The sequence below is a fragment of the Rhinopithecus roxellana genome, chromosome 16 (genome assembly GCF_007565055.1).
Source record: "Rhinopithecus roxellana isolate Shanxi Qingling chromosome 16, ASM756505v1, whole genome shotgun sequence".
NCBI lineage: Eukaryota > Metazoa > Chordata > Mammalia > Primates > Cercopithecidae > Rhinopithecus > Rhinopithecus roxellana.
In genome coordinates, this window is record NC_044564.1 from 42,294,331 (window position 1) to 42,321,678 (window position 27,348).

General features: G+C 40.4%; 1 protein-coding gene across 1 annotated transcript in view; it reads right to left on the reverse strand.

Annotated features, from left to right (window-relative positions):
* Positions 1-24,111, reverse strand: part of VPS13A (vacuolar protein sorting 13 homolog A) — a 257,283-nt gene extending 233,172 nt beyond the window's left edge. Inside the window, 1 exon segment of the mRNA XM_030919695.1 lies at positions 23,841-24,111. Coding sequence (XP_030775555.1) covers positions 23,841-23,940 — 100 coding nt within the window. The 5' untranslated portion in view covers positions 23,941-24,111.
* Positions 24,112-27,348: the final 3,237 nt, after the last annotated feature.

Sequence of the window (27,348 nt, forward strand, 5' to 3'; positions counted from 1 at the left end):
CAAAATGCCTCCTCATCCCTTGAGGATCCAATTCCTGGCCCCTCGACTGCTTCTAATGTTTCTTCTCACTTAAAAAAAAAAAAAAAAAAAAAAAAAAAGTACATTCTACAGTTACCTTTTAATCAAAACACAGCAATGTAGGTGGAGACTGAAAGCCTGCCTGCCACTGTTTGTTGTTGCTGCTGTTTAACAGTGGATACAGATATTCCCAGGGATGCTACTGTGCTGCTTACTCACCCTAAACACATTATATTTTCACTGAATTAATGGTACCTCATATTTCTTACTGTTAAGAACTTACGTGTGAATAATGTAAGAAAATGATTGCTTATCAGCATCTAAATTCAGTCAGGAATAATGATGATGCCAAACCACCACAGATTGTCCACATGGGTGGCTGAGATAGTGACACCTTTCCTTTCTGATGGTTGAAGGTACATAAGCTTTGTTTCATGCAGAAAATTATTCAAAATACGGTATTAAATTATCTTTGGGCTATGTGTACAATGTATATTTGAAACATAAATGAATTTTGTGTTAGACTTGGGTCTCATCCCCAAGATATCTCATTATGTATATGTACATATTCTAAAATCTGAAGGAAAAAAATCCAAAATCCAAATCACTTCAAGCATTTCAGATAAGGTATATTCAACCTATATACTAATACTAGATATATAAACTTTAAGTCAAAATCTGTTACAAAAAACAAAGGGCATTATATAATGATAAAACCGACCACTAAAAAGATACAACAATTATAAACATGTATGCAACAAACATTAGACAAAACATATGAAGCAAAACATATGAAGCAAACACTGACAGAATTGAGGAGAGAAATAGAGAGTACTATAATAGTAGAAGGCTTCAATACCTCACTTTCAGTAATGGATGGAACAAACGCACAGAAGATTAATAAGGAAAAATAGGACTTAACACTATTGACCAACTGGACCAAAAGACACAGACAGAACACTCTACCCAACAACAGCAGAATACACATTTTTCTCAAGTGTACATGGGACATTCTTCAGGATATATGTGAGGTCACAAAACAAGTGTCAAAATTTTTGTAAAGAGAAAACATACAAATGGTCAACAGGTATATATATGAGAAAAGGCTCAACATCACCAATCATCAGATAAATAAAAATCAAAACCACAAGAAGATATTACCTCAACCTATTAGAATGGCTATCATCAAAAAGACAAAAAATAACAAATGCTGGTGTGACTGTGGAGAAAGGAAAACTCTTACACACTGTTTTTGGGAATATAAATTAGTACAGCCATTATAAAACACAGTACAGAAGTTCTTCAAAAAATTTAAAAATAAAATTACCATATGATCCATCAATCCCACTAATGTATAAATATCCCAAAGCAATGAAATCAGTTTGTTGAAAAGAAACCTGCACTTTATGTTTATTGCAGCACTTTTCACAAAAGCCAAGATATAAAATCAATCAAGTGTCTACCAATAGATGCACTGGTAAAGAAAGTGTGAGATACACACACACACACACACACACACACACACACACATAATGAAATACTATTCCTCATTAAAAAGTAAAAGAATAAAATCTTGTCCTTTGCGGGAACACAGATGCATCTGGAGGACATAATGCTAAGGGAAATAAGTCAGGCACAGAAAGACAAATACCGTATGATCTCACTCACATGTAAAATCTAAAAAAGTTGACATCATAGAAGTAGTGTATAGAATAGTGGTTGCCAGAGGCTGGGGAATATTGGTGAGAGGGGAAATAGGTAAAGATTGGTCAATGAGAACAAAGTTATAGTAAGAAGGGAAGAATAAGTTCGGGTGTTCTATTGCACAGCAGAGTGACTACGATTAACAATACTGTATTGCATGTTTTAACATAGCTAGAAGGAGGATTTTCAATGTCCTCACAAGGAAATTATAAATGTATAAGGTGATGGATATTCCATATACCAATCTGATTTTTATACAATGTATACATGTATTGAAATATCATCCTGTACCTAATAAATATGCACAATTAATACATGTCAATTAAAAACAAAATTGTAAAATTATAGAAGACTGACATCATACAGGGTATCTTTTCTAATAATAATAAAATAAGGAAATAAATAACAGATGAAAACAGAACAATGCACAAATGTATGGAAATTAAGACTTAAACAAGAAATGGGTCAAAAAGGTAATCCCAAGAAAAATTAGAAAATATCTTGAGATGAAAATAAAAACAGACTGTACCATCAAAATTAGTATGATACAGCAAAAGCAGTACTAGAAGGGAACATAAAGCTGTAAATGCTTATGTTTAAAAAGAAAAAACATCCCAAATCAATAACCTAAATTTATTCCTTAAGAAAATAGGGGAAAAAATACAAAATCCAAACCTAGCAAAAGGGAGAAAATAATAAACATTAGAGCAAAGATAAGTGAAAGAGAATGGAAAAAAAATTAAAAAAAAAAAAACAAGCACTAGTTTTCTTTTTCTTTTTTTTTTTTTTTTTTTGAGATGGAGTCTTGCTGTGCCGCCCAGGCTGGAGTGCAGTGGCACAATCTTGGCTCACTGCAACCTCCACCTCCTGGAATCAGCGATTCTCCTGCCTCAGCCTCCTGCGTAGCTGGGATTACAGGGTCCTGCCACCATGCCCAGCTAATTTTTGTATTTTCAGTAGAGACGGGGTTTTGTCATGTTGGCCAAGCTGGTCTCAAACTGCTGACCTCAGGTGATCCACCTGCCTCAGCCTCCCAAAACGCTGGGATTACAGGCGTGAGCCACTGCACCTGGCCACCGACCATTAGTTTTCTAAAAAGATCAATAGGCTGGGCACAGTGGCTCACGCCTATGTAATCCCAGCACTCTGTGAGGCCAAGGCGCGCGGATCACAAGGTCTGGAGATTGAGACCATCCTGACTAACACAGGTGAAACTCCATCTCTACTAAAAATTCAAAAAATTAGCCAGGCATGGTGGCGGGCGCCTGTAGTCCCAGCTACTCGGGAGGCTGAGGCAGGAGAGTGGCATGAACCTGGGAAATGGAGCTTCCAGTGAGCCGAGATTGTGCCACTGCACTCCAGCCTGGGTGACAGAGCGAGACTCCATCTCAAAAAAAAAAAAAAGAATCAATAAAATTGATAAGGCTTTAACTAGTTTGACAAAGAAAAAAAAGAGAGGAAAGTCAAATAACTAAAATTAGAAATGAAAGAGATACTACTATTTTACAGAAATAAGAATTATGAAAGTACTATGAACAAAAAATTAGATAAACTATAGAAATGAATGAATTTCTAAAAATACACAACATACTAAGACTGAATCTTGATAAAACAGATTATCTGAACATACCTATAACCATTAAGGAAACTGAATCAGTAATCAAAAAATCCTAAAAATAACAACAAAAAAAGTCTAGGACCAAATGGTTTTACTGGCGAATTCTACCAAACATTTAAAACAAGAATTAACACCAATCCGCCTCAAACTCTTCCAAAAAATTGAAGAGAAGGGAACACTTCCAAACTCATCCCATCAGGCAGACATTACTCTGATACCAAAGCCGGACAAAGAGACTACAAGAAAACTATAGACCAATATTCTTGATGAATATTGATGCAAAAATCCTCAACAAAATACTAGCAAACAAAATTCAATAGCATCTTAAAAGGAATATATAATATAACCCAATAGTATTTATTTCCAGAATACAAGAATGATTCAACATACAAAAAAATCAACATAATATAATGCTTTAACAAAATGAAGGAAAAAAACACAATCATCTCAATTAATGCAGAAAAGGATTTGAAAAAATTCAGAACATTTTCATGATTAAAAAAACACTCAAAAAAATAAAAGCAAATAAAAGGAAACTACCTCAACACAATAAAGGTCATGTATAAACAGCCCACAGCTAACATTCTCAATACTGAAAGACTTGAAATCTTTTCTCTAAGATCAGGAACAAGATAAAGATGTCCACGTTTGTTACTCACTGGAAGACCTATCCATAGCAATTTGGTATTAAAAAGAAATAAAAGGCATCCAAAATGGGAAGGAAAAAGTAAAATTATCTCTGTTCACAGATGGCATGAATTTATATGTAGAAAAACCTAAATATTCCACCAAACTGTTAGAATTAAGGAATGTTTCTTGATATAAAAATCAACACCAAAAAATCAGTATCTATAAACTAACATAGAACAATACAAAAAACAAATAAGAAAACAATTCTATTTACAACAGCAACACAAATAATAAAAGCTTTGAGGAGTAAACTTAACCAAGGAAACTAATGACGCATACAGTGAAGACCATAAAATGTTGCTGAAAGATATTAAAGAAAGAAAGAAATGTTAAGACATCCCATGTTCATGGATTGGGACACTTAATACTGTTAAAATGTCAATACTACCAGTACCCTAAACAATCTATAAATTATTTGCAATCCATATCAGAATCCTGGAAAAATCCAACACTTATATCCACATCAAATCTCAAGGAATCCTAAATAGCCAAAACAATCTTGAAAAAAGGGAAGAAGCTTACAAGTCTCACACTTTGATTTTAAAACTTACTAAAAGCCACATTAATCAAAACAGTGTGGTACAGACACATAGAGCTGTGGTACAGAACAGAAAGCTCAAAAAGAAGACCTCACATATATAGTCAAATAATTGTCTTCAAGGATGCCAAGGATATTCAATTTGAAAAGGACAGTATTTTCAACAACTTTTCAACAAAAGTTGAAATCCACAATATCCAAAAGCAAAAGAATGAAACTAGAACCTTATACCACATTCAAAAATTAACTCAAAATGGATCTAAGAGCTAAATGTAAAACCTAAAACTATAAAACTTAGAATAAAGCATGGGGGAAAGTTCTACGACACCGCATTTTGCAATGATTTCTTGGATGTGACACCAAAAGCATAGGCAACAAAAGAAAAAAAAATAGGTGAACTGGACTTCGTCAAATGTTAAAACTTTTATTCCTCACATGACACAATATACGGTGAACAGATAACACAGAAGAGTCAGGGTGGCCAAGCAGACACAGAGACAGCAAGAAGACCAGCACACTCTGAGCAGATCTTTGGAAGGAAGGCACCAAGAGTGGACAGAAGGAGGATGCAGATCCTGGGCTGAAGGAGGAGAAAGTTGGGAACCCTACAGGGACTTCCCCGAGCACCATGACTCATTCTGACCCCAAATGCTCCTGGGGAAAGGATGAGTTAAACAGGCACGGAGTAGCCTATTCTTGCCATGGACCTCTAGAATCCTAGCTGAAGGAGGCTCCATGACTCCCACAGACATTTGAGGTTGCAAAGACAGCTGCTTGGGAAGTTGGCAGAAACAGGACTCCAGTCTGCATGAAGCCCAGAGGGCCTGGTGTGAGAATGGCTGCAGTGGAGCATGGCCAGAAATGTCCATCTCCCAAAGCTCACCACACACCTCTAGGTAGCTTTGGTCTTTGTTGACTATTGGACCTAGACAGAACAGGACTATCTTGCCCATGGGACAGGGCTTGTCTGATTTGAGCACCCCCCGACCCCCAACCCTCACCCGTGGCTGTCGGCCTGTTCCACAGTCCCTGCCTGGCCACATCCAATTGGAACATACGCTGATGCCCAACCACAGCACTTCCCGGCAGCCACCACTATAGCTCCTTTGCTGGTAAGCCCCAGCTAACCATCAGAGAGTACGTGCACATGGGCCTCCATCAGCATGCACCCACCCACAGTTTCCCCCCATTGTTTTGCCAGGACACAGTCACCCACAGCCTCCCCCCACAGCTTTTCCAGATGTGCAGGCCTCACACCCCACTGCCACTGTCCCAACCAAGCACTTTTGCCAGCCCCACCATCAGAGTGTTGCTGCCCAGCAGACTGGGAACACCTTGGCCCCACCAGTGCAACAGGTGCTTAACCTCGAGGGGACAGAGAACAAAGCCATGTGCCTAGTCCTAACACACCAGGGTTACAGCATGCAAGCCAGGAGTGCTGAGCTGAGCCTTGGCACCCAGAAATCATCAAGAAACTATGCCAGTCAACTAAACTCAATTTACATCACAGTCAAACCCTCAGGGCATCCAAGAACATAAAAGCAAAAAGCTTCATTGAAAGGATAGCAACTGGAGAGATTAAAGGAACATCAGCCCACAGAGATGAAAAAGAACTAGGGTAAGAACTCTAGTAACTCTACAAGCCTGAGTGTCTTCTTACCTTAAAATGACTGCAGTAGCTCCCCAGCAATGGTTCTTATTTTATTTATTTACTTTTTTAAAGACAGAGTTTTGCTCTGTCACCTAGGCTGGATGGAGTGCAGTGGCACAATCTCGGCTCACTGCAACCTCCACCTTCCAGGTTCAAGTGATTATCCTGCCTCAGCTTCCTGGGTAACTGGGATTACAGGTGCCCACCACCACACTCAGCTAATTTCTATATTTTAATTAGAAATGGGGTTTCACCATGTTGGCCAGGCTGGTCTTGAACACCTGACCTCAAGTGATCCATCCGCCTCAGCCTCCCAAACTGCTTGGATTACAGGTGTGAGCCACTGCACCCAGCCCAGCGATGGTTCTTAACTAGACTGAAATGATGGCCATAAAAATCAGAAGATGCTTAAATTCAGGAGAAACCCAATCCAAGGAATTTAAGGAATCCAGTAAAATGAGTCAAGAGCTGAAAAACGAAAGTCATTTTAAGAAACAACCAAACTGATCTGACAGAGCTAAAAAACCCACTACAAGAACTTCACAATATCATTGGAAGTATTAACAGCAGAACAGATTAAGCTGAAGAAGGAATCTCAAGAACTTGAAGACTGGTTCTCCAAGTAAGACAAAAATAAGGGAAAAATAACTTTTTAATGGAAAAAATCTCCCAAAAACATGAGATTATGTGAAAAGATCAAATCTATAACTCATTGTTGTCCCTGAAAGAGAGGAAGAAAAAACAAGCAACTTGGAAAACATATTTGAGGATACTGTCCACAAAAATTTCCCCATCCTAGCTAGAGAAGTTGACATGCAAATTCAGGAAATTCATAGAAACCCTGCAAGATACTATGCAAGATGACCCATCCCCAAGACACATAATCATCAGATTCTCCAAGGTCAATGTGAAAGAAAAAATATTAAAAGGAGCTAGAGGTAAGAGGTAGGTCTACTACAAAGGGAACCCCATCAGGCTAACATCAGACCCTTCAGCAGAAATCCTACAAGCCAGAAGAGATTGGGGACCTAATTCAGTATCCTTAAAGCAAAGAAATTCCAACCAAGAATATCATATCCAACCAAACTAAGCTTCATAAGTGAAGGAGAAATAAAATCCTTTTCAGACAAGTAAATGCTAAGTGAACTCATTGCCACCAGACTTGCCTTTTAAGAGGTCCTTAAGGAAGTGCTAACCATGGAAATGAAAGACCGTTACTGGCCACCACAGAAACACCCCTAAATACAGAGACCACTAACTCTATAAAGCAACTATATAATCAAGTCTACATAACGACCAGCTAACAACACAATGACAGGACGAAATCTGCACGTGCCAATATTCATCTTGAATGTAAACAGGCTGAACATCCCACTTCAAAAAGGCACAGAATGACAATTCATATGAAGAACCAAGAACCAACTGTATGTTGTCTTTATGAAACACATTTCATATGCAATGCCACCCACAGGCTCAAAGTAAAGGCATGAGAAAGATTTATCAAGCTAATGAAAAACAAAAAAGAGCAGGCATAGGTAACTTATTTCAGACAAAACAGACTTGAAACCAACAACAATCAAAAAGGACAAAGAAGGGTGTTACAAAATGATAAAAGGTTCAATTCAACAAGAAGACTTAACTATCCTAAATATGTATATACCCAACACTAGAGCATCTAGATTCATAAAACAAGCTCTCAGAGACCTATAGAGGCTTACACAACCACAAAATAATAGTGGGAGACTTCAATAATCCACTGACAGTATTAGATAGACTTCAAGTCAACACTTCACCAAATGGACTTGAGTTCTACAGAACACCTCACCCAACAAAAACAGAATATACATTATTCCCATATGCACATGGCACATATCTAAAATCAGCCACATGCTCAACCATAAAGCAATTCTCAACAAATTAAAAATCCCACAATCATACCAACCATGTTCTCAAGATGACAGCACAATAAGAACAGATATCAATACCAAGAAGATCTCTCAAAACCATACAATTCCATGGAAATTAAACTGCTCCTGAATGACTTTTGGGTAAACAACAAAATCCTAATTTCGCTGAAATCAAGAAATTCTTTGGGCCAGGCACAGTGGCCCTGCCTGTAATCCCAGTACTTTGCAAGGCTTAGGTGCGGCGATCGCTTGAGCCCAGGAGTTCAGACCAGCCTGGCCAACATGGTGAAACATTGGCTCTGCAAAAAACACACAAAAAAATTAGCCAGGTGTGGGACTGCATACCGGTAGTCCCAGCTACTCAGAAGGCTGAGAGGTGGGAGGATTGCTTGAGCCCGGAAGGTTGAGGCTGCAGTGAGCTGTGTTCATGCCACTCCACTCCAGCCTTGGCAACAGGGCAAGACCCTGACTCAAAAAAAAAAAAAAAGGAATTATTCAAAACTAATGAAAACAAAGACTACAATATACCAGAATCTCTGGGACACAGCTAACATAGTCTTAAGAGGAAAGTTTATAGTGCTAAATGCCCACATCAAAAGGTTAGAAAGATGTAAAGTTAACAACTAACACCATGCCTAAAGGAACTAGAAAAATGAGCAAATCAACCCCAAAGCTAGCCACAGAAAAGAAATAACCAAAATTAGAGTCGAACTGAACAAAAAAAATACAAAAGTTCCTTGAAAGAATAAGTAAGATAGATTGCCAGCCAGACTAACAAAGAAAAAAGAGAGAGAGAGGAGATCCAAATAAACACAATTAGAAATGGCAAAGGGGACATTACCACTGACCCAGAGAAATACAAAAAAAATCCTTAAAGGCTTTTATGAACATCTCTATGCACACAAACTAGAAAATCTACAAGAAATGGATGAATTCCTGGAAACATACAACTTCTCAAGATTGAACCAGGAAGAAACTGAATACCTGAACAGACCAACAATGAGTTCTGAAATTGTACAAAATGTCTACCAACCAGAAAAATGTCCTGGACCAGACGGATTCATAACCAAATTCTACCGGACATATAAAGAAGAGCTGATACCAATCCTATTGAAACTATTCCAAAAAATCGAGAAGGAGGTACTCTTCCCTAAATAATTTTATTTTATGAGGCCAGCATCATTCTGATAACAAAACCTGGTGGAGACATAACAAAAACAGGACACTTCAGGCCAATATCCCTGATTAACACAAATGCACAAATGCAAAAATCTTCAACAAAACAGTAAACCAAATCCAGCATCTACCATGATCAAGTAGACTTTATTCCTGGTATGCAAAGTTGGTTCAATATACACAAATCAATAAGTGTGATTCATTACTAAACAGAACTAACAACAAAAACCACATGATCATCTTGATAGATTCAGGAAAGACTTTTGATAAAATTCAACATCCCTTCATGTTAAAAACCCTCAAAAGACTAAGCATCAAAGGAATATACCTCGAAATAATAAGAGCCATCTATGAAAAACCCACAGCTAACATCACACTGAATGGGCAAAAGCTGGAAGCATTCCTCTTGAAAGCCAGGACAACACAATGATCCCTACTTACTCCTATTTAACATAGTTCTGGAAGTCCTAGCCAGAGCAATCAGGAAAAAGAAAGAAATAAAAGGCATCTAAATAGGAAAAGAGGAAGTCAAATCATCCCTGTTTGTAGACGATACGATTCTATACCTAGAAAACTCCACAGTCTCTGCCCATAGGTTCCTAGAACTAATAACTTCAGCCAAGTTTCAGGATACAAAATCAACGTACAAAAATCAGTAGTATTTCTATATACCAATAACATCCAAGCTGAGAGCCAAATCAAGAATTCAATCCCATTCACAATAGCCACAAAAAGAATAAAATGCCTAGGAATCGAGCTAACTAGAGAGGTAAAAGATCTCTACAATGAGAATTACAAAACACTACTCAAAGAAATTAGAGACAACACAAACAAATGGAAAAACATTCCATTCACATAGACAAGAAGAATCAAAATTGTTAAAATGTCCATACTAACCAAAGCAATTTACAGATTCAGTGCTATTCCTATCAAACTGCCAAAGTTATTTCTCACAGAATTAGAGAAAACTATTTTAAAAATCATACGGGCCCAAAAAAAGAGCTTGAATAGCCAAAGCAACCCTAAACAAAAAGAACAAAGCCTGAGGTATCAAACTACCTGACTTCAAACTATATTACAAGGCTACAATAACCAAAACAACATGGCACTGATAAAAAACAGAAATGTAGACCAATGGAACACGTTAGAGAACCCAGAAATAAAGCCACACACCTACAACCATCTGATTTTAACAAAACTGACAAGCAATGAGAAAAGGACTCCCTATTCAATAAATGGTGTGGGGATAACGGCCAGCCATATGCAGAAGACTGAAACTGGATCCCACCTTTCACCATATACAAAAATCAACTCAAGACAGGTTAAAGACTTAAATGTAAAACCTAAAACCATAAAAACTCTAGAAGAAAACTTAGGGAATACCATGCTGGACATAAGCCCTGGCAAAGATTTCATGATGAAAATTCCAGAACTGCAAAAAAACACAAAAATTGGCAAGTGGGACCCAATTAAAACTAAAGAGCTCTTGCACAGAAAATGAAACTGTCCACAGAGTAAACACACGACCTACAAAATGGGAGGAAATATTTGTAAGCTATACATCCAACAAAGGTCTAATTATCCAGAATCGATAAGGAACTTAAATGAACAGGCAAAAAACAACCCCATTTAAAAAAAATGGGTAATGGACATGAACAGACACCTCTCAAAAGACACACGTGGCCAAGAAACATGGAAAAAAAAAACAAAACTCAACATCACTAATCATTAGAGGAAAGCAAATGAAAAGCAATGAGATACATCCTACACCAGTCAGAATGGCTATTACTAAAAAGTCAAAAATAACAGATGCTGGTGAGGCTGCAGAGAAAAGGGAACACTTACACACTGCTGGTGGGAATGTAAATTAGTTCAGCCACTTTGGAATGTAGTTTGGAGATTTAAGAACTAAGAACTACCAAAGAATTAAGAACTACCATTAGAACCAGCAATCCCATTACTGGGTATATACCCAAAGGACCATAAACTGTTCTACCATAAGGACACATGCATGTGTATGTTCATCACAGCACCACTTCACAATAGCAAAGACATGGAATCAAAATAAATGTCTGTCAACAATGGACTGGATAAAGAAAATGCGGTATATATTCACCATGGACTACCACACAGCCATAAAAAGGAACAAAATTATGCCCTTTGCAGCAACATGGATGCCACTGGAGACCATTATCCTAAGCAAGTTATCACAGGAAAAGAAAACCAAATACCGCATATTCTCACTTACAAGAGGGTGTTAAACCTTGAGTACTGTGTTAGTTCATTGTTGTGTTGCTATAAAGAAATACCTGAGCCTGGGTAATTTACAAAGAAAAGAGGTTTAATTGGCTCATGGTTCTGCAAGCTGTACAGGAAGCATGGCACCAGCATCTATCTGCCCAGATGCTGGGGAGGACGCAGGAAGCTTTCAATCATGACAGAAGGCAAGAGGGGGGCCAGAACATCACATGGCCACAGCAGGAGCAAGAGAGGGAGTGCACAGGGAGGTGCCACACACTTAACCAGATCCTGCAAGAACTATTGCAAGGACAGCACCAAGCCATGAAAGATCCACCCCCATGACCCAACTGTCTCCCACCAGTCCCCACCTCCAACGATGCGGATTACAATTAAATATGAGACTTGGCGGGGACATGTATTCAAACTCTAACCAGCTCCCACCAGTCCCTACCTCCAACAATGGGGATTACAATTAAATATGAGACTTGGTGGGGACATGTATTCAAACTCTATCCAGCTCCCACCAGTCCCCACCTCCAACCATGGGGATTACAATTAAATATGAGACTTGGTGGGGACATGTATTCAAACTCTATCCAGTACACATGGACACAAAGAAGGAAACAACAAACACCGAGGCCTACTTGAGGGTGGAGGGTGTGGGGAGGATGACGATCAAAAAACTATCTATCAGGTACTATACCCTCTATCTGGGTGACAAAATAATTTATACATCAAACCCCAGTGACACACAATTTACCCACACAACAAACCTGCACATGTACCCCATGAACCTGAAATAAAAGTTAGCAGGGAAAAGAAAGGAAGAAAAGGTAACACACAAAATGGGAGATATTTGCAAATCACATATCTGATAAGGAGCTAATATCTAATATGCGTGTGTATATACACATATATTATATGTTACATATATGTATATAAAATATATACTGTCTACATATATACATATATACTGCATGTATACATATATACATATATACCGTATATATACATACATATACACACACTATATATACACACTACATACACTCTCTGGATATTAGCTCCAGTGTACAGCTGTACAGCTTGCAGAACCATGAGCCAATTAAACCTCTTTTCTTTGTAAATTATATACACACATATGTATACATATAATACTATATATGTATACAGTATATATATAAACATATAAACTCTTACAACTCAAAAAACAAACAACCTGATTAAAAGATGAACAAAGGACTTAAATAGAGATTTCTCCAATTAAGATATACAAATGGTCAATAAGCCCATGAAAAGATGTTCAACATTAATAACTAGAGAAATGTAAATGAAAACTACAAGATACCACCTCATATCCATTCGGATAACTACTATCAGAAAAGGAGAAAATACATGTTGGTAAGGATGTGGAGAAATCGCGACCCTTGTACACTGCTGGTAGGAATGTAAAATGGTACAGCCACTATGGAAAGTAATACGATGGTTCCTCAAAAAAATTGATAATAGAATTACCATGTGATCCAGTAAATCTCCTTCTGGGTATATAACCCAAAAATCTGACAGCACAGAGTTAAGCTCAAAGAAAAATATCCATGTTCATAACACCATTATTCACAACAACCAAAAGATGGAAGCTGCCCAACTTTTCATCAACAGATGAATGGAGAAACAAAATGCAGTATATACATACAATGGGATACTATTTAGCCTGAAAATTTATGAAATTCTGACATTTATTACAACATGGATGCACCTTGAGGATATCATGCTAAGTAAAAGAAACCAGTAACAAATGGCAAATACTGTATAATTCCACTTATACTTCAAGTATTCGAATTCACAGAGATCAAAAGTAGAATGAAGGTTACTGGGGTCTAGGAAGAGGGTGGAATAGGTAGTCACTGCTTAACAGGTATGGTGGTTCAGTTTTGCAAGATGAAGAATTCAGGAGATGAATGGTGGTGATGGTTGCACAACAATGTAAGTGTACTTATGACATGAAGTATACACTTAAAATAGTTAAGACAGGCCGGGAGTGGTGGCTTACACCTGTAATCACGGCACTTTGGGAGGCCCAGGCAGGCAGATTATGAGGTTAAGAGATCGAGACCATCCTGTCCAACATAGTCAAACACCATCTCTACTAAAAATACAAAAATCAGCTGGGCAGGGTGGTGTGCGTCTGTAGTCCCAGCTACTCAGGAGGCTGAGGCAGGAGAATTGCTTGAACCCGGGAGGCGGAGGTTGCAGTAACCGGAGATCGCGCCACTGCACTCCAGGCTGGGCAACAGAGCGGGACTCCATCTCAAAAATAAAAATAAATAAAGGAGCTCTTCAGAAAGAAAGAAAATGATTTAAACCAAAAACTCAGATTTACAGGAGCATTAGAGAATTAAGAGATGAAGGTAAATTAAGTTTTTTCTTCCTTATTCTTAAATTAACAGAAAAATGATGTCCAAAATACTAACAGCAGCAATTCACTGGATTATTACAGCTTATGGATAAGTGAAAATAATGACAACAATGTTATAATGGGCAGAAGGGAGGAATCTGTATACCCTATTGTAAGACAGAGTATTATGTATACTACCTCCATTTTCCGTGAAGTAGTACAGTGGGATTTTTTTGGTTTTGTTTTTTCTGAGATGGAGTTTCGCACTGTCGCCCAGGCTGGAGTGCAGTGATACAATCTCCGCTCACTGCCTCCCAGTTCAAGCAATTCTCATACCTCAGCCTCCTGAGTAGCTGAGACTACAGGCGCATATTACCATGCCCAGCTAATTTTTTGTATTTCTAGCAGAGACAGGGTTTCACCATGTTGACCAGGCAGGTCTCGAACTTTTAATCTTAAGTGATCCGCTGGCCTCAGTCCCCCAAAGTGCTGGAATTACAGACGTCAGCCACTGTGCCTGACTTATAATGTTATTTGGATGTGGACTTGGAGTAGTTTTAGGTAAACAGCGCAAACTGTAAGACAACCACTTAAATAAATTAAGAAGTATAATTGGTATGCTAAGACAGGAGAAAAAAATAAATCATATCAAAAGATGAATTAAAACCAGAGAAGGCAAAAGAGGAGGGGAAGACTTTAAAAAGGAAACAAGTAAAACAAACAGAAAACAGCTATAAATATGATACTGTCAAAGGAAAATAAAGTTTTTTCTCTCTACTCTCATACTCAACACAGAACCCTTCTATAACCAGATGTATGAAGTTTTCCCTCCCATCCCTAAACAGTTCTTGAACAGACACCAACTATAATTCAATTAAATAATGACACTATCTACCTAGAGATAGTATCATATCAGGCCGGGCGCGGTGGCTCACACCTGTAATTCCAGTACTTTGGGAGGCCGAGGCGGGTGGATCACAAGGTCAAGAGATTGAGGCCATCCTGGTCAACATGGTGAAACTCCGTCTTTACTAAAAATACAAAAATTAGCCTGGCGTGGTGGCGGGCGCCTGTAGTCCCAGCTACTCGGCTGAGGCAGGAGAATCACTTGAACCTCGAAGGCGGAGGTTGCAGTGAGCCGAAATTGCACCACTGCACTCCAGCCTGGCGACAGAGCAAGACTCTATCTCGCAGAAAATAAAGAAAAAAGAGATAGTGTCATATCCCACACGGTAAGGGCTCAGTTCCATAAGAATGCCCCTCACTTCAGATGCCAGTCACAAGCCCCAGGCTGTGATCTGTGCTTCTGACTGACCAGCTATAGAGACGGGGTTTCACTGTGTTAGTCAGGATGGTCTCGATCTCCTGACCTCGTGATCCGCCCGTCTCGGCCTCCCAAAGTGCTGGGATTACAGGCTTGAGCCACCGCGCCCGGCCTTTTTTTTTTTTTTTTTGAGATGGAGTCTTGCTGTGTCGCCCAGGCTGGAGTGCAGTGGCTCGATCTCGGCTCACTGCAAGTTCCGCCTCCCGGGTTCACGCCATTCTCCCGCCTCAGCCTCCGAGTAGCTGGGACTACAGGCGCCCGCCACCACGCCCGGCTAGTTTTTTGTATTTTTAGTAGAGACGGGGTTTCACCATGTTAGCCAGGATGGTCTTGATCTCCTGACCTCGTGATCCACCCACCTCGGCCTCCCAAACTGCTGGGATTACAGGCTTGAGCCACCACGCCCGGCCTTGGGTTCGCACAACTTTTTAATTTGGTTTGATAATTTGCTGGGATAACTCACAAAACTCAGGGAAATACTTATATTTTAACAGTTTATCATAAAGGATATTACAAAGGATACAGATAAAGAGATGGACAGGGCAAAGTAAGGTGGTGGGGAGCTTCCATGCCCTCCCTGTTGTGGACTTTTGTATCTGCATAGGTCTCGGAACCAATCCCCTGAAGATACTGAGGGCTAAATGTATACATCGTGACCAAATGGGATTTATTCTAGGTATGCAAGGCTAGTTCAATATTCAAAGATCAATCACTGTAATCTATCACACCAACAGGTTAAAGAAGAAAAAAATCCTATAATAGATGCAGAAAAAAACATTTGACAAAATCCAGTATTCTTTTGTTTTTGTTGTTTTGAGATGGAGTCTTGCTCTGTCACCTAGGCCGGAGTGCAGTGGCACAATCTCAGCTCACTGCAACCTCCACCTACTGTGTTCAAGCGATTCTCGTGCCTCATCCTCCCAAGTAGCTGGGACTACAGGTGCCTGCTACCATACTCAGCTAATGTTTGTATTTTTAGTAGAGACAGGGTCTCACCATGTTGGCAAGGCTGATCTCGAACTCCTGGCCTCAACTGATCTGGCCACTTCAGCTTCCCAAAGTACTGTAATTACAGGCATGAGCCTCCATGCCCGGCCCCAACATTCTTGAAGGAAAAGAAAACACTCAGCAAAGCAGGAACAGATGTGTATGTATAACAGAAAAAAAAAAAAAATCAGAGTATTTGTTGCCTCTGAAGATGAGGGTCGGAAAAGATTAGGAAAGATCAGGAAAAAGACTTTCTGGGGTGATGGTCATGTTCTATATCTTGACTGGGTTTGAGTTACACACGTGTATGTATTTGTCAAAACTCAGTCAATGTACACTTAAGATTTGCATATTTTCTTCTATATAAATTTTACCTCAAAAGGAAAAAATAAGCAAATATTAAACTCTAATTAATGATACACATGCTAAAGTATTTAGGAGGAAATGAACTCATCTCTATAACTTACTCTGAAATACATTTAATAATATGAATTGATGCATGGATAGTGACAAAGCGTGTGGTTAAGTACTAATGGTATTCCATTATACGGATATGCCAGTTTGTCCATTCACCTGTTGATGGATACTTGGATTGTTTCCCATTTGGGGCTATTAAAAATAAAGCTGCTATGAACATTTGTGTGCACATCTTTGCATGAACATATGCTTTCATTTCTCTTGGGTAAACATGCAGAAGTGCAATGGCTTGATAATATGGTAGATGTATGTTTAAAGAAATTGCCAAATTGTTTTCCCAAGTTGTAACATTTTACATCCCCAGGAGAGATATAATAGAGATTTCCAGTTTTTTCCACATCCTCACCTCACTTGCTATGGTCAACAATAAAAAGGAATAAATTATTGATTGTACTACTACATGGATGAATCTCAAAATAATTATGCTGAAATATGCCAGACTGAAAGAATACAAACTGTACAATCCCATTTATACAAGTCTAGAAAACTCAATATGCAGTAACAGAAAGCAAATCAGCAAAAACCTGAGGACAAAAAGGGTAAAAGGGACAAGGAGGGTTAGAAGATGTGGTTTACAAAAAGGCACAAGGAAACTTTAAGGTATGATATATATGTTCATTATCATGTTACGATTGTTACCTGTATGCATATATACGCTAAAACTTATCAAATTGTGGACTTTAACATACATTTTACCTGATGTCAATTATACCTCAATAAACCTGTTAATATATAATACTAATGACAGAATCTAGATAATGGGTATATGCAGAGGTACTATAAAATCTCGTAACACTTTTTATAATAAAATGTTTCATAGTCTTTAAAGTTCTATTAAAATATCGCAGAACATAAATATAAAAATAATATGTAAGGAATTAGAATTGATCATTACCACCAGACTGTAAGAATCATTTGTTCGGCTCCCTAGTGTATTCTGGGCACAGAAAAATGACTCCTTAAAATAAAAAACTGTATCCTAACTGAATCTTCATTTTCCTGTACTGCTTCTGGATAATGGGGGTATGCAGTTAAGTGGCCACTAAACACATGATTCTATTATAAAGGGAAAACTGGGAGATTAACATTTCAAAAACAGAATATGTATATTAGTTAATAGACAAGAAATCTGAACTTCTAATGTTACATAAAGATGTTAGGCATTATCAAAAAAAATTACAAATTTGTCCAAGTATCATGATTTTGGAGCAAACAAAATAGTGACAAGGGAGGCTAACTTAAGAAGGGGCTATGAAGTACAGGTACTTCCTGTGTTACAAATGATAATTCCATCACACAAGCCACCTTTACTACTGCTTTTGTCTATTTAAAATTCCATTTTTCTCCTTAATGTTCTCTTAAAATGTACCCAACTGTGCATCACAGTCCCCAGTGTCATTTGTTTAAAAAAAGATTCTGGTTTTTTTTTTTGTTTTGTTTTGTTTTGTTTTTTTTGTTTTGAGACGGAGTCTCGCTCTGTCGCCCAGGCTGGAGTGCAGTGGCCGGATCTCAGCTCACTGCAAGCTCCGCCTCCCGGCTTTACGCCATTCTCCTGCCTCAGCCTCCCAAGTAGCTGGGACTACAGGCGCCCGCCACCTCGCCCGGCTAGTTTTTTGTATTTTTTAGTAGAGACGGGGTTTCGCCGTGTTAGCTAGGTTGGTCTCGATCCTCCTGACCTCGCGATCCACCCGTCTCAGCCTCCCAAAGTGCTGGGATTACAGGCTTGAGCCACCGCGCCCGGCCTAAAAAAAGATTCTGATGTCCTATTCCAGATAAATAATTTATAATCTCTGAGGGCAGGTTCAAAAATTAGTATTCATAACAAGCACCTATGGCTGATCCTGATGCAGCCTAGCTCTTAAAGAAAATATGTGAAATAGCCAGACGCTGTGGCTCACACCTGTAATCCCAGCACTCTGGGAGGTCAAGGTGGGCAGAATACTTGAGGTCAGGCGTTCGAGACCAGCCTGGTTGACGTGGTGAAACCCCGTCCCTACTAAAAATACAAAAATTAGCCATGCATGGTGGTGGGCACCTTTAATCCCAGCTACTTGGGAGGCTGAGGCAGGAGAATCACTTGAGGCTATGAGACAGAGGTTGCAGTGAGCGGAGATCACATCACTGCACTCCCGCCTGGGTGACAGAACGAGACTCCGTCTCAAATAAAAAAAAAAAAAAAAGAAAAAGAAAACATGTGAAATGCTACGTTGCTTGAGAAAGGTGGGAGGATAAATTTCAGATGAGTCTATGAAATATTACCACCTCTCTAGATGATATATGGGAAGGGAGAATTATAAATAGAAGTGTATAAAAAGTATACCTTACCCACATCAAAATTTGCCAAGAGTCAGTCCTGGAATGAAGCTCAATTCCTTTTTCCTTCCCTGTCAGACAGATTCTTCTAGCAGTGAGTCTACTTACTGTATTGAACCCAGTACCGCAGCACTCTTCTGCTGCATTATAATTAAACAGGTTTTTGGAAAACTCATCATTCATATATAAGAATGCTTCCATGGGAAAATACATTCTGATTTCCAAAGAATCCATCTCAGCAACAAATTTTCAGATCACCATCCATTATTAGTAATGACTGAATACTAATTGATACTATTATACTAACATGCTAATATTGAAATTTGCTGGATTATTACACAGAAGCCTAGCAAAAGCACACATTTACAACTACCAATAGGTCCTTTGTGTTAGACCATAAAATATTATCTTAAAATTTTCCTATGCAGCATCTAGTTTCTATCTTTTTATTGTTATTTTATTTTATTTTTTGAGGCAGGGTCTCGCTCTGTCACCCAGGCTAGAAGGCAGTGGCGCTATCTTAGCTCACTGCAACCTATGTCTCCCAGCTTCAAGCAATTCTCCTTCCTCAGTCTCCTGAGTAGCTGGGATTACAGGCAAGCGCCACAGTACCCAGCTAATTTTTGTATCTTATTTTTTTTAGTAGAGATGAGGTTTCACCACATTGGCCAGGCTGGTCTGAAGTGATCCACCCTCCTCAGTCTCCCAAAGTGCTGGGATTACAGGCATGAGCCACTACGTCTGGCCATCTAGTTTCTATTACAGAAATTTTCAAACAATGTTTTTTAAAAATCCTCCAAATTTGTCAAATTACTACTTTTGAAATTCTCAAAGAATATTTTAAAAAAATACTCCAGCTATTATTTAAAGTTTCACCTACCAAAACATAACCAATTTCTATAAATAAAACACTGACATGTTATTTTATTTTATTTTGAGACAAGAGTCTCGCTGTCTGTTGCCTCGGTTGGAATGCAGTGGCATGATCAGAGCTCACTGTAATCTCAAACTTCTATGCTCAAGCCATCTTCCCGCCTCAGCCTCCCAAAGTGGTGGGATTACAGGAATGAGCACCACACCTGGACAATAACTTTTTAATTATTTGATAAAGACTAAAGTTAGAGGGATCACACTACCTGATTTCTAGACTAACTACAAAGACACAGTTATCAAGACAGTGTAGTATTGGTGAAATGACAGACACACAGATTGTTGAGACAGACTAAATCCACACAGTATTAAGTCTACTGATTTTTTTTTTTTTTACAAAATGGAAAGATAATGCAACAGAGAAAGGATCGTCTTTTTTAGCAAGTGGTGCTGAACAATTAGATATTTGCATCCACATGCAAACAAATGAACCTCAACCTTTAACACATATCATATACCTTGCCCAAAAAGAGATCCAAAACCTAAAACTATGACACTTCCATAAGACAACATAGGAGAACATCTTTGACTTTGGGTTGGGAAAAGATTTCTTAGATATGAATACCAAAAGCCATGATTCATAAAAGAAATGTTTTATAAACTGGGCTTTACCTAAAATTTAAAATGTATGCTCTACAAAAGACAAAATGGGAAAAGACTGAGAAAATATTTTCAAATTACATATCTGATGAAGAACTCGTATGCTTAATATTTAAAGAACTCTCAAAACTCAACAATAAGAAAACAAACACTTTGGAAAAAGAGTTTGGCTGTTCCTCAAAAGGTTACACAAAGAGTCAGCATATGACCAAGCAATTCCACTTCTAAGTATATATCCAAGAGAATTTAAAACATACATCCACAAAAAAACTTGAACATGAATGTTCAGTGGCATTATTCATAATATCCAAAAGGTGGATGTTTAGGAATAATCTAAATATCCAACAACTGGTGAATACAGATAAATTGTGGTCTATGAATACAATGGAATATTATTCAACCAAAGAGCAAATGAAATAGTCATACATCCTTCAACATGGAGGAATCTTGAAAATACATTAGGTTAAAGAAGCCAGAAACAAAAGGCCATATATTATATAATTCCATTTAAATGAAACGTCCAGAATTACCAAATCCATAAAGACCGAAAGTAGGTTAGTGGTTGCCAGAGGTGCAGCAGTGAGAAGTGGGAGGAAATTGGGAGTCACTCCTAATGGGCATAAGGTTTAATTTTGGGGTGCCAAAATGTTCTGAAACAAGAGAATGGTGATGGTTGTACACTTTTGTGACTATACTAAAAAACACTGAATTGTACATTTTAAAAGGGTGAAATTTGTGGTATATGAATTACATCTCAATCAAAAACAAAAACAAAAAAACCCGTACAATCCAATTTAAAATGACCCTGCAATCCCACTCTTAGGTATTTATCCAACAGAAATAACAATTATGTTCACACAAACACCTGTACATGAATGTTTATGACAGCTTTATTCATAACCTCCAAAAACTGAAATATCCTTCAACCATCAAACAGATAAATACTTACAGTTAGGCGGGCGCAGTGGCTCATGTCTGTAACCCCAGCCCTTTAAGAGGCAGCGGCAGGCGGATCGCTTGAGGTCAGGAGTTTGAGACCAGCCTGGCCAACATGGCAAAACCCCGTCTCTACTGAAAATACAAAAATTAGCGGGGCATGGTGGCGTGCCCGTAGTCCCAGCTATCCATGAGGCTGAGGCACGAGAATCACTTGAACCTGAGAGATGGAGGTTGCAGTGAGCCAAGATTGTGCCACTGCACTCCAGCCTGAGCGACAGTGAGACTCTCTCTCAAAAACAAACAAACATACAGTCCATCCACAGAATGAAATACTACTCGAAAATACAGAAATGAAATTCACTAATGTATGCAATAAATGGATGAATTAAAACCAGACCCAAAAGGCTACATACCATATAATTCCATTTATATGTACTCCGGAAAAGATAAAACTAGAGGGATGGGGCTGGGCGCGGTGGCTCACGCCTGTAATCCTAGCACTTTGGGAGGCCAAAGCGGGCGCATCACGAGGTCAGGAGATGGAGACTATCCTGGCTAACACAGTGAAACCCCGTCTCTACTAAAAATACAAAAAATTAGCCGGGCATGGTGGCACGCTTCTGTAGTTCCAGCTACTCGGGAGGCTGAGACACGAGAATTGCTTGAACCCGGGAGGCGGAGGTTGCAGTGCGCCCAGACAGCGCCACTGCACAGCAGCCTGGGCGACAGGGCGAAAAAAAAACAAACAAACAAACAGAGGGATAGAAACGGATGACTGGTTGCCAGGAGGCGGGGTGAGGTCAACTACAAAGGAGCAGCTGAGAGAATTCGGGAGGCTTGATGAAACTTTTATGTGTCATTATTGTGGTGGTAGATACAAGCCTCTTAGCATTTGTCAAGAACTGTATCACAAGAGTGAATTTTACTGCATGTAAATTTTAAATAAATAAGTTGATTAGTCACACTCTAAACAAACCTCCACCCTGAATGCAGAAGCAAGGTTCCACTACAGATCAAATTTCACCTCAAGTATTCTTAAGGCTTCCTTCTGAGGTAGATGGGAGACAAATTTCATTTTCACTTTGCAACTAAGAAGCTGCATAAACAGTCTGCAAGTTTCTCGTACTAATCAAACAGGCAGAGCAGCCATCGCTATGACCCTAGTTTTTGTAGTCCACTCACTCTCCATCATGACACTAGGTCCCCACCGTAGTAACATTCTTTAAAATCAAACTAAATTACCTGTTTACATCATCTCATAAACGACAAGAGTCAAGATAAGCATTTTAGAACAAGGCTGGAAGTGTGTGCATAGACAAGAATAAATTACTTTAAATATGTATTTAAACACGCTATTCACACACAAAATTAACCCTCACTTTGGCCTGGGAAATTCATTTCATAAAGGAGTCTAATGTCTAGCGGGTGTTTAAAATAAACAATAGAATAATACAAAAACAGATGAAAACATTAAAAATGAGGCTCTCAGTAAGGCAGAACCCCAAACTAAACGGACACAAGGAAAGCTCGGTCCTTCACCACCCAGGCAGCGTGGTCTGAGACGTCTGCACCGCACGCCTTGGTTTTTCTTTAAAATTCGGCAATTCACTCTGACCCACATATCCTGAAGCCTTGAAAATGTGACACATTCCTGGGTCAGGCTGTTAGCTGCAACCACACAAACAACTTTCTGAGTTACTCTACACGTGAGTTTCCTTTTTGTTATCGGCCGAACCCAGGCTAGAGAGCTGGCGTCCGGGTCCTACGGCCGGAAGCGGGAGAGCAGAAAGCACCACGGGTCTAGCCGGGAACTGAGGCTGGGGAAGCAAGGAAGCGGGCGTCCCAGGTCACAGCGCCCTGCCTTTTGAGTGCGAGGCAGCATGCAACACGCGGGGGCTTTCTGGGGCCTCCGTCATAACCCCAGGGGGGCAAAGGACAGGGATGGGACCCAGCCCAGGGGGGCGTCGTCTCGATTCCTCGCCCCGCGCAGCTAAAGCCGGACCACGCGGGGCCAAGGGTAGAGAAGGGCCCCTCGCCGAGACTTGAACGCCAGACCCAAGGAGCCCACTGCAGGTTGGCTCCGCTCAGAAAATACAAACCTTTTCATTCCGCACTCATGACCCTCTCCTTCCCCCCCAAAATATAAACAACTCGAGGGCGGAGGCCCGGGAACTGCCGCCCGGCTTTACGTAACTTGACCCGGAGGCTGGCGGCGGCAGGTGGCTGCACCCGGCGAGCAAGGTGCTGGAAGCCCCGAGAACGCCGGAGCCCGCTCGGGCAGAGAAATGGCCCGGAGGCAGGAGAGGCCAGGAAGCGGCGGCGGCCTCTTTACCTTTCCAGATGCCCAGAGAGAGCTGGGACGTGTCCAGGTCCACCACATAGTCCCCCAAGAACCGGTTTAACACGTCCACGACCACCGACTCGAAAACCATGCTCCTCAGCCGTGGTGGGCACGGCGGCCGGCCCGTGCGCTCCTCCTCCCGCCGCCTTCCCCACGCCCCTCCCGCAAGGCCGTTCGGTTCACCGGCTCCGCGGCGGCTCCGGCTGCGGCGCCCCCACCGGTCCGCCGCGCAGCCCCAGCGCGAGCTCAGCCAGGGACGGAGGCGGCCGCTCTGACGACGCGTGCGCAGATCTGTGCTCGACTGGAGGCGGAGCGCGGCACAGACCTGGGCGCGCAGCCCGGAGAGGGAGGAAAGGCGGCTGCGCGGCCGCGGCTCTGGAGGGTACCCTTTTCGCGCCGAGCACGGATCCTCTTTCCTGTCGGCCCCGCCTCCTCCCCATCGCCTGGCAACCGGACACCAGCCGGGAGCTACCGGATTTTTTTCCGACCCCGCCCCCTTCTGCAGATTAGAGCCCCCAACGGCCCCCCGGAACGGGGCGGGTGCGGGGCGGTTACGCCCGACGGGAACGCCCCTCCCCCTAGAAGGTGGTGGCCGCCTCCAAGCGTACGAGAGGGCTCACCCCTGAGTAAGGGTGGGCAGATCCCAGCCCAGTTGCCGGAGGCTTCCAGGGGGCTGTCCCAGGGAGCAGCTCCCCCCATTATTACAGGTTGGGAGGGTCCAGCAAGCCTGGGTGTCTCGGCGCCTGTAACCTCCCGCCTGGTCCTCCGAGCGCCTGGCCCTTAGGAGGACTTAACTTCCTGCTGCGAGTGGAGGATGGAATTACATAGTCCCTGCCCTGCATCTGAGATGAGCACCCATTTTTGGTCAAGTCATTTATGCGGAGCCGTCTTTCATTCCAAAGAGTGACACGCTTCCCTTCATATAAGAGTTAGAGTCAGCCGGTCTGAAAACTGCTGAACACCCTCCAAGAAATACTGGGAGTGCTGGACCCCTGACCCCTAAGCCTCCACCGAACCACTGACCTAAAATAAATTACAATTACAGCTCTTTCGACCCGTTTGGTCTTACTTAGAAGTAATCCCAAAGGCCTGAGGTCACAGAGATGCTAAATGTGAGGTTTAGAGAACTATAATTAATCATCTTCAGGACAGAAAAAGTGTACATTGAGCGTTTTCTCTTTTCACGTTAAATGAATAATGATCGATTTCTATTAATTCCTGTGTCATTTTACTACTTTTTGTGCATAGTCACCAGATTTTTCAAAATTAAATGTTTCAGGTGTGCCTTTGTAAGTAGAATGCCTGACAAAAACTGTAAATTTTGACATGAGTTTATGAATGATTTTCATATAATTTTATATGTGAAGGACCTTTATGAGGTCGCCAACCTCTTAGTCTTAAATATAATGAAACTGAAATGTTAGGGATGTGTGCAAGGTCATACAACCAATGTTCTGTGGAAGAACTGGAACCTGGCCCTTCTGATTGGCCACCACCCCTCCTGCTTCTCTTGCATTCAGCTAACAATCTACTTCAGAACACCTGCAGGGAGAAACTAATAGAGGCTCAAATACCTAGGAAAGGGAAGAGCTATACATAATGAGGCATTTTGCCATCACGCTATTAATAAGAAGCCAGATACACAGAAACTGCAAAATTCCGCTGTTATATCTAGCACTGCAAATTCAAAGTTAAAAGAATTTCCAGAACTCCAAAAATGCATCTTAAGTATCTTGCAAACGCTTTCATATTAGTTTTCTACAATCTAGGAAAATTTTGTGGAAGTGAGAAAGGGGAAGGGATGTTGCTGAAAAGTTAGAGGTATAAGCATAAAGCAATGAAAAAATTCTGCTGAGGAAGTGTTAGAAATAAGTGGATGCGTACTGTAACCGAATTCTTATCTAGTGTTAGATGTACATGAACTTGCTTCGTAAATACTGAAAGACAATATTTTGCATTCAGTCTTTGTATTGCTTAATCCATCTAAGGAAGTTTGTAAGCAAAAATATATTAACATCACCATGTAAAAGGTATGCTCATTAAACCAACAAACCAAATTTCTGTTGTACCTCGAAAAATAAGCCCAAGGACTACTATAAAGCTTGAGTTTCAAATTAGGAAGTATGTCAGTGTAAGTTATTCTTTCTCTAGATCACAATTAAAATGCTATACTGCATTCTTTGATCAAATGGAAAACAAAAAGAGGGGGAGAGCATCTGAATGACCCCAAATTGCAATTATCATCTAACTTTATAATAAATCTCTAACTTTGCAAGTAGGACTTGCAGTTTTATGTATAGTTTCCATGCCACAGCTCTTCATCTTTAAAATTTTGGCATGCTGGTAGTAATCTTGGAATTTTTTTTTTCTCCTAATCTTAGTTCTTTTGTCCACAAGTAAACGTCATTTGTGTGCTGCTTGTCTTTATCATTCCCCATGGGCATTGTGGGAGCAGGCTAGATGGCCAGATAACAAAGCTGTTGAAGCAGACCACAAAGCTGTTGAAGCAGGTGTCCTGGAGGAACAGGTGTAGAAGATGGCCGTTTTATAGGTATGGGACTTTTACTGATCTAACTTCACAGAGCCTTGTGCTCCATCTGTTTATGCTTTAAAATTTTTAAACAATAAAAAGTTATTTGGAGCCTGGCATGATGGCACATGCCTATAGTCCCAGCTACTCGAAGGGTGAAAGAGAGGATCTCTTGAGCCCAGGAGTTCAGAGCTGCAGTAAACTATGATGGTGCCACTGCACACTGGGTGACACAGTGAAAAAATAAGTAGTAAATAATAAATTTCTTTGGACTATGTGTTCCAATCCTTAATAAGAAGAGAAAAAATCACTGGAAGGGGAATACAAGCAAAAAGGTAAAAACCTTATAAGAATCTTAAGGCCGGGCACAGTGGCTCACGCCTGTAATCCCAGCACTTTGGGAGACCAGGGCAGGTGGATCACCTGAAGTCAGGAGTTTCAGACCAGCCTGGTCAACATGGTGAAACCTCATCTCTACTAAAAATAAAAAATAAAAATTAACCAGGCATGGTGGCATGCACCTGTAATCCCAGCTAGTCAGGAGGCTGAGGCAGGAGAATCGCTTGAACCCAGGAGGCAGAGGTTACAGTGAGCCAAGATCACACCATTGCACTCCAGTCTGGACAATAAGAGCAAAATTCCATCTCAGGGAAAAAAATATATATATATCTTAAGCAGGGCAGAGGAAAATGTAAATTGACACAATCTTTCTAAAAGGCAGTTCCTAAACATTTACAAACTGACACAGTACATATGTGTATATATATCAGTGTACATAAGTACATGTATATATGACCGATTCTGATTCAGCAATCCCACTTCTACAGATTTACCCTAAGAAAATAATTATAAAAATCCAAAAAGTTATTTCCATAAGAACCTTTTTTTCTTGAGACAGAGTCTCGCTCTTGTCACCCAGTCTGGAGTGCAGTGGTGCAATCTTGACTCACTGCACCCTCCGCTCCCAGG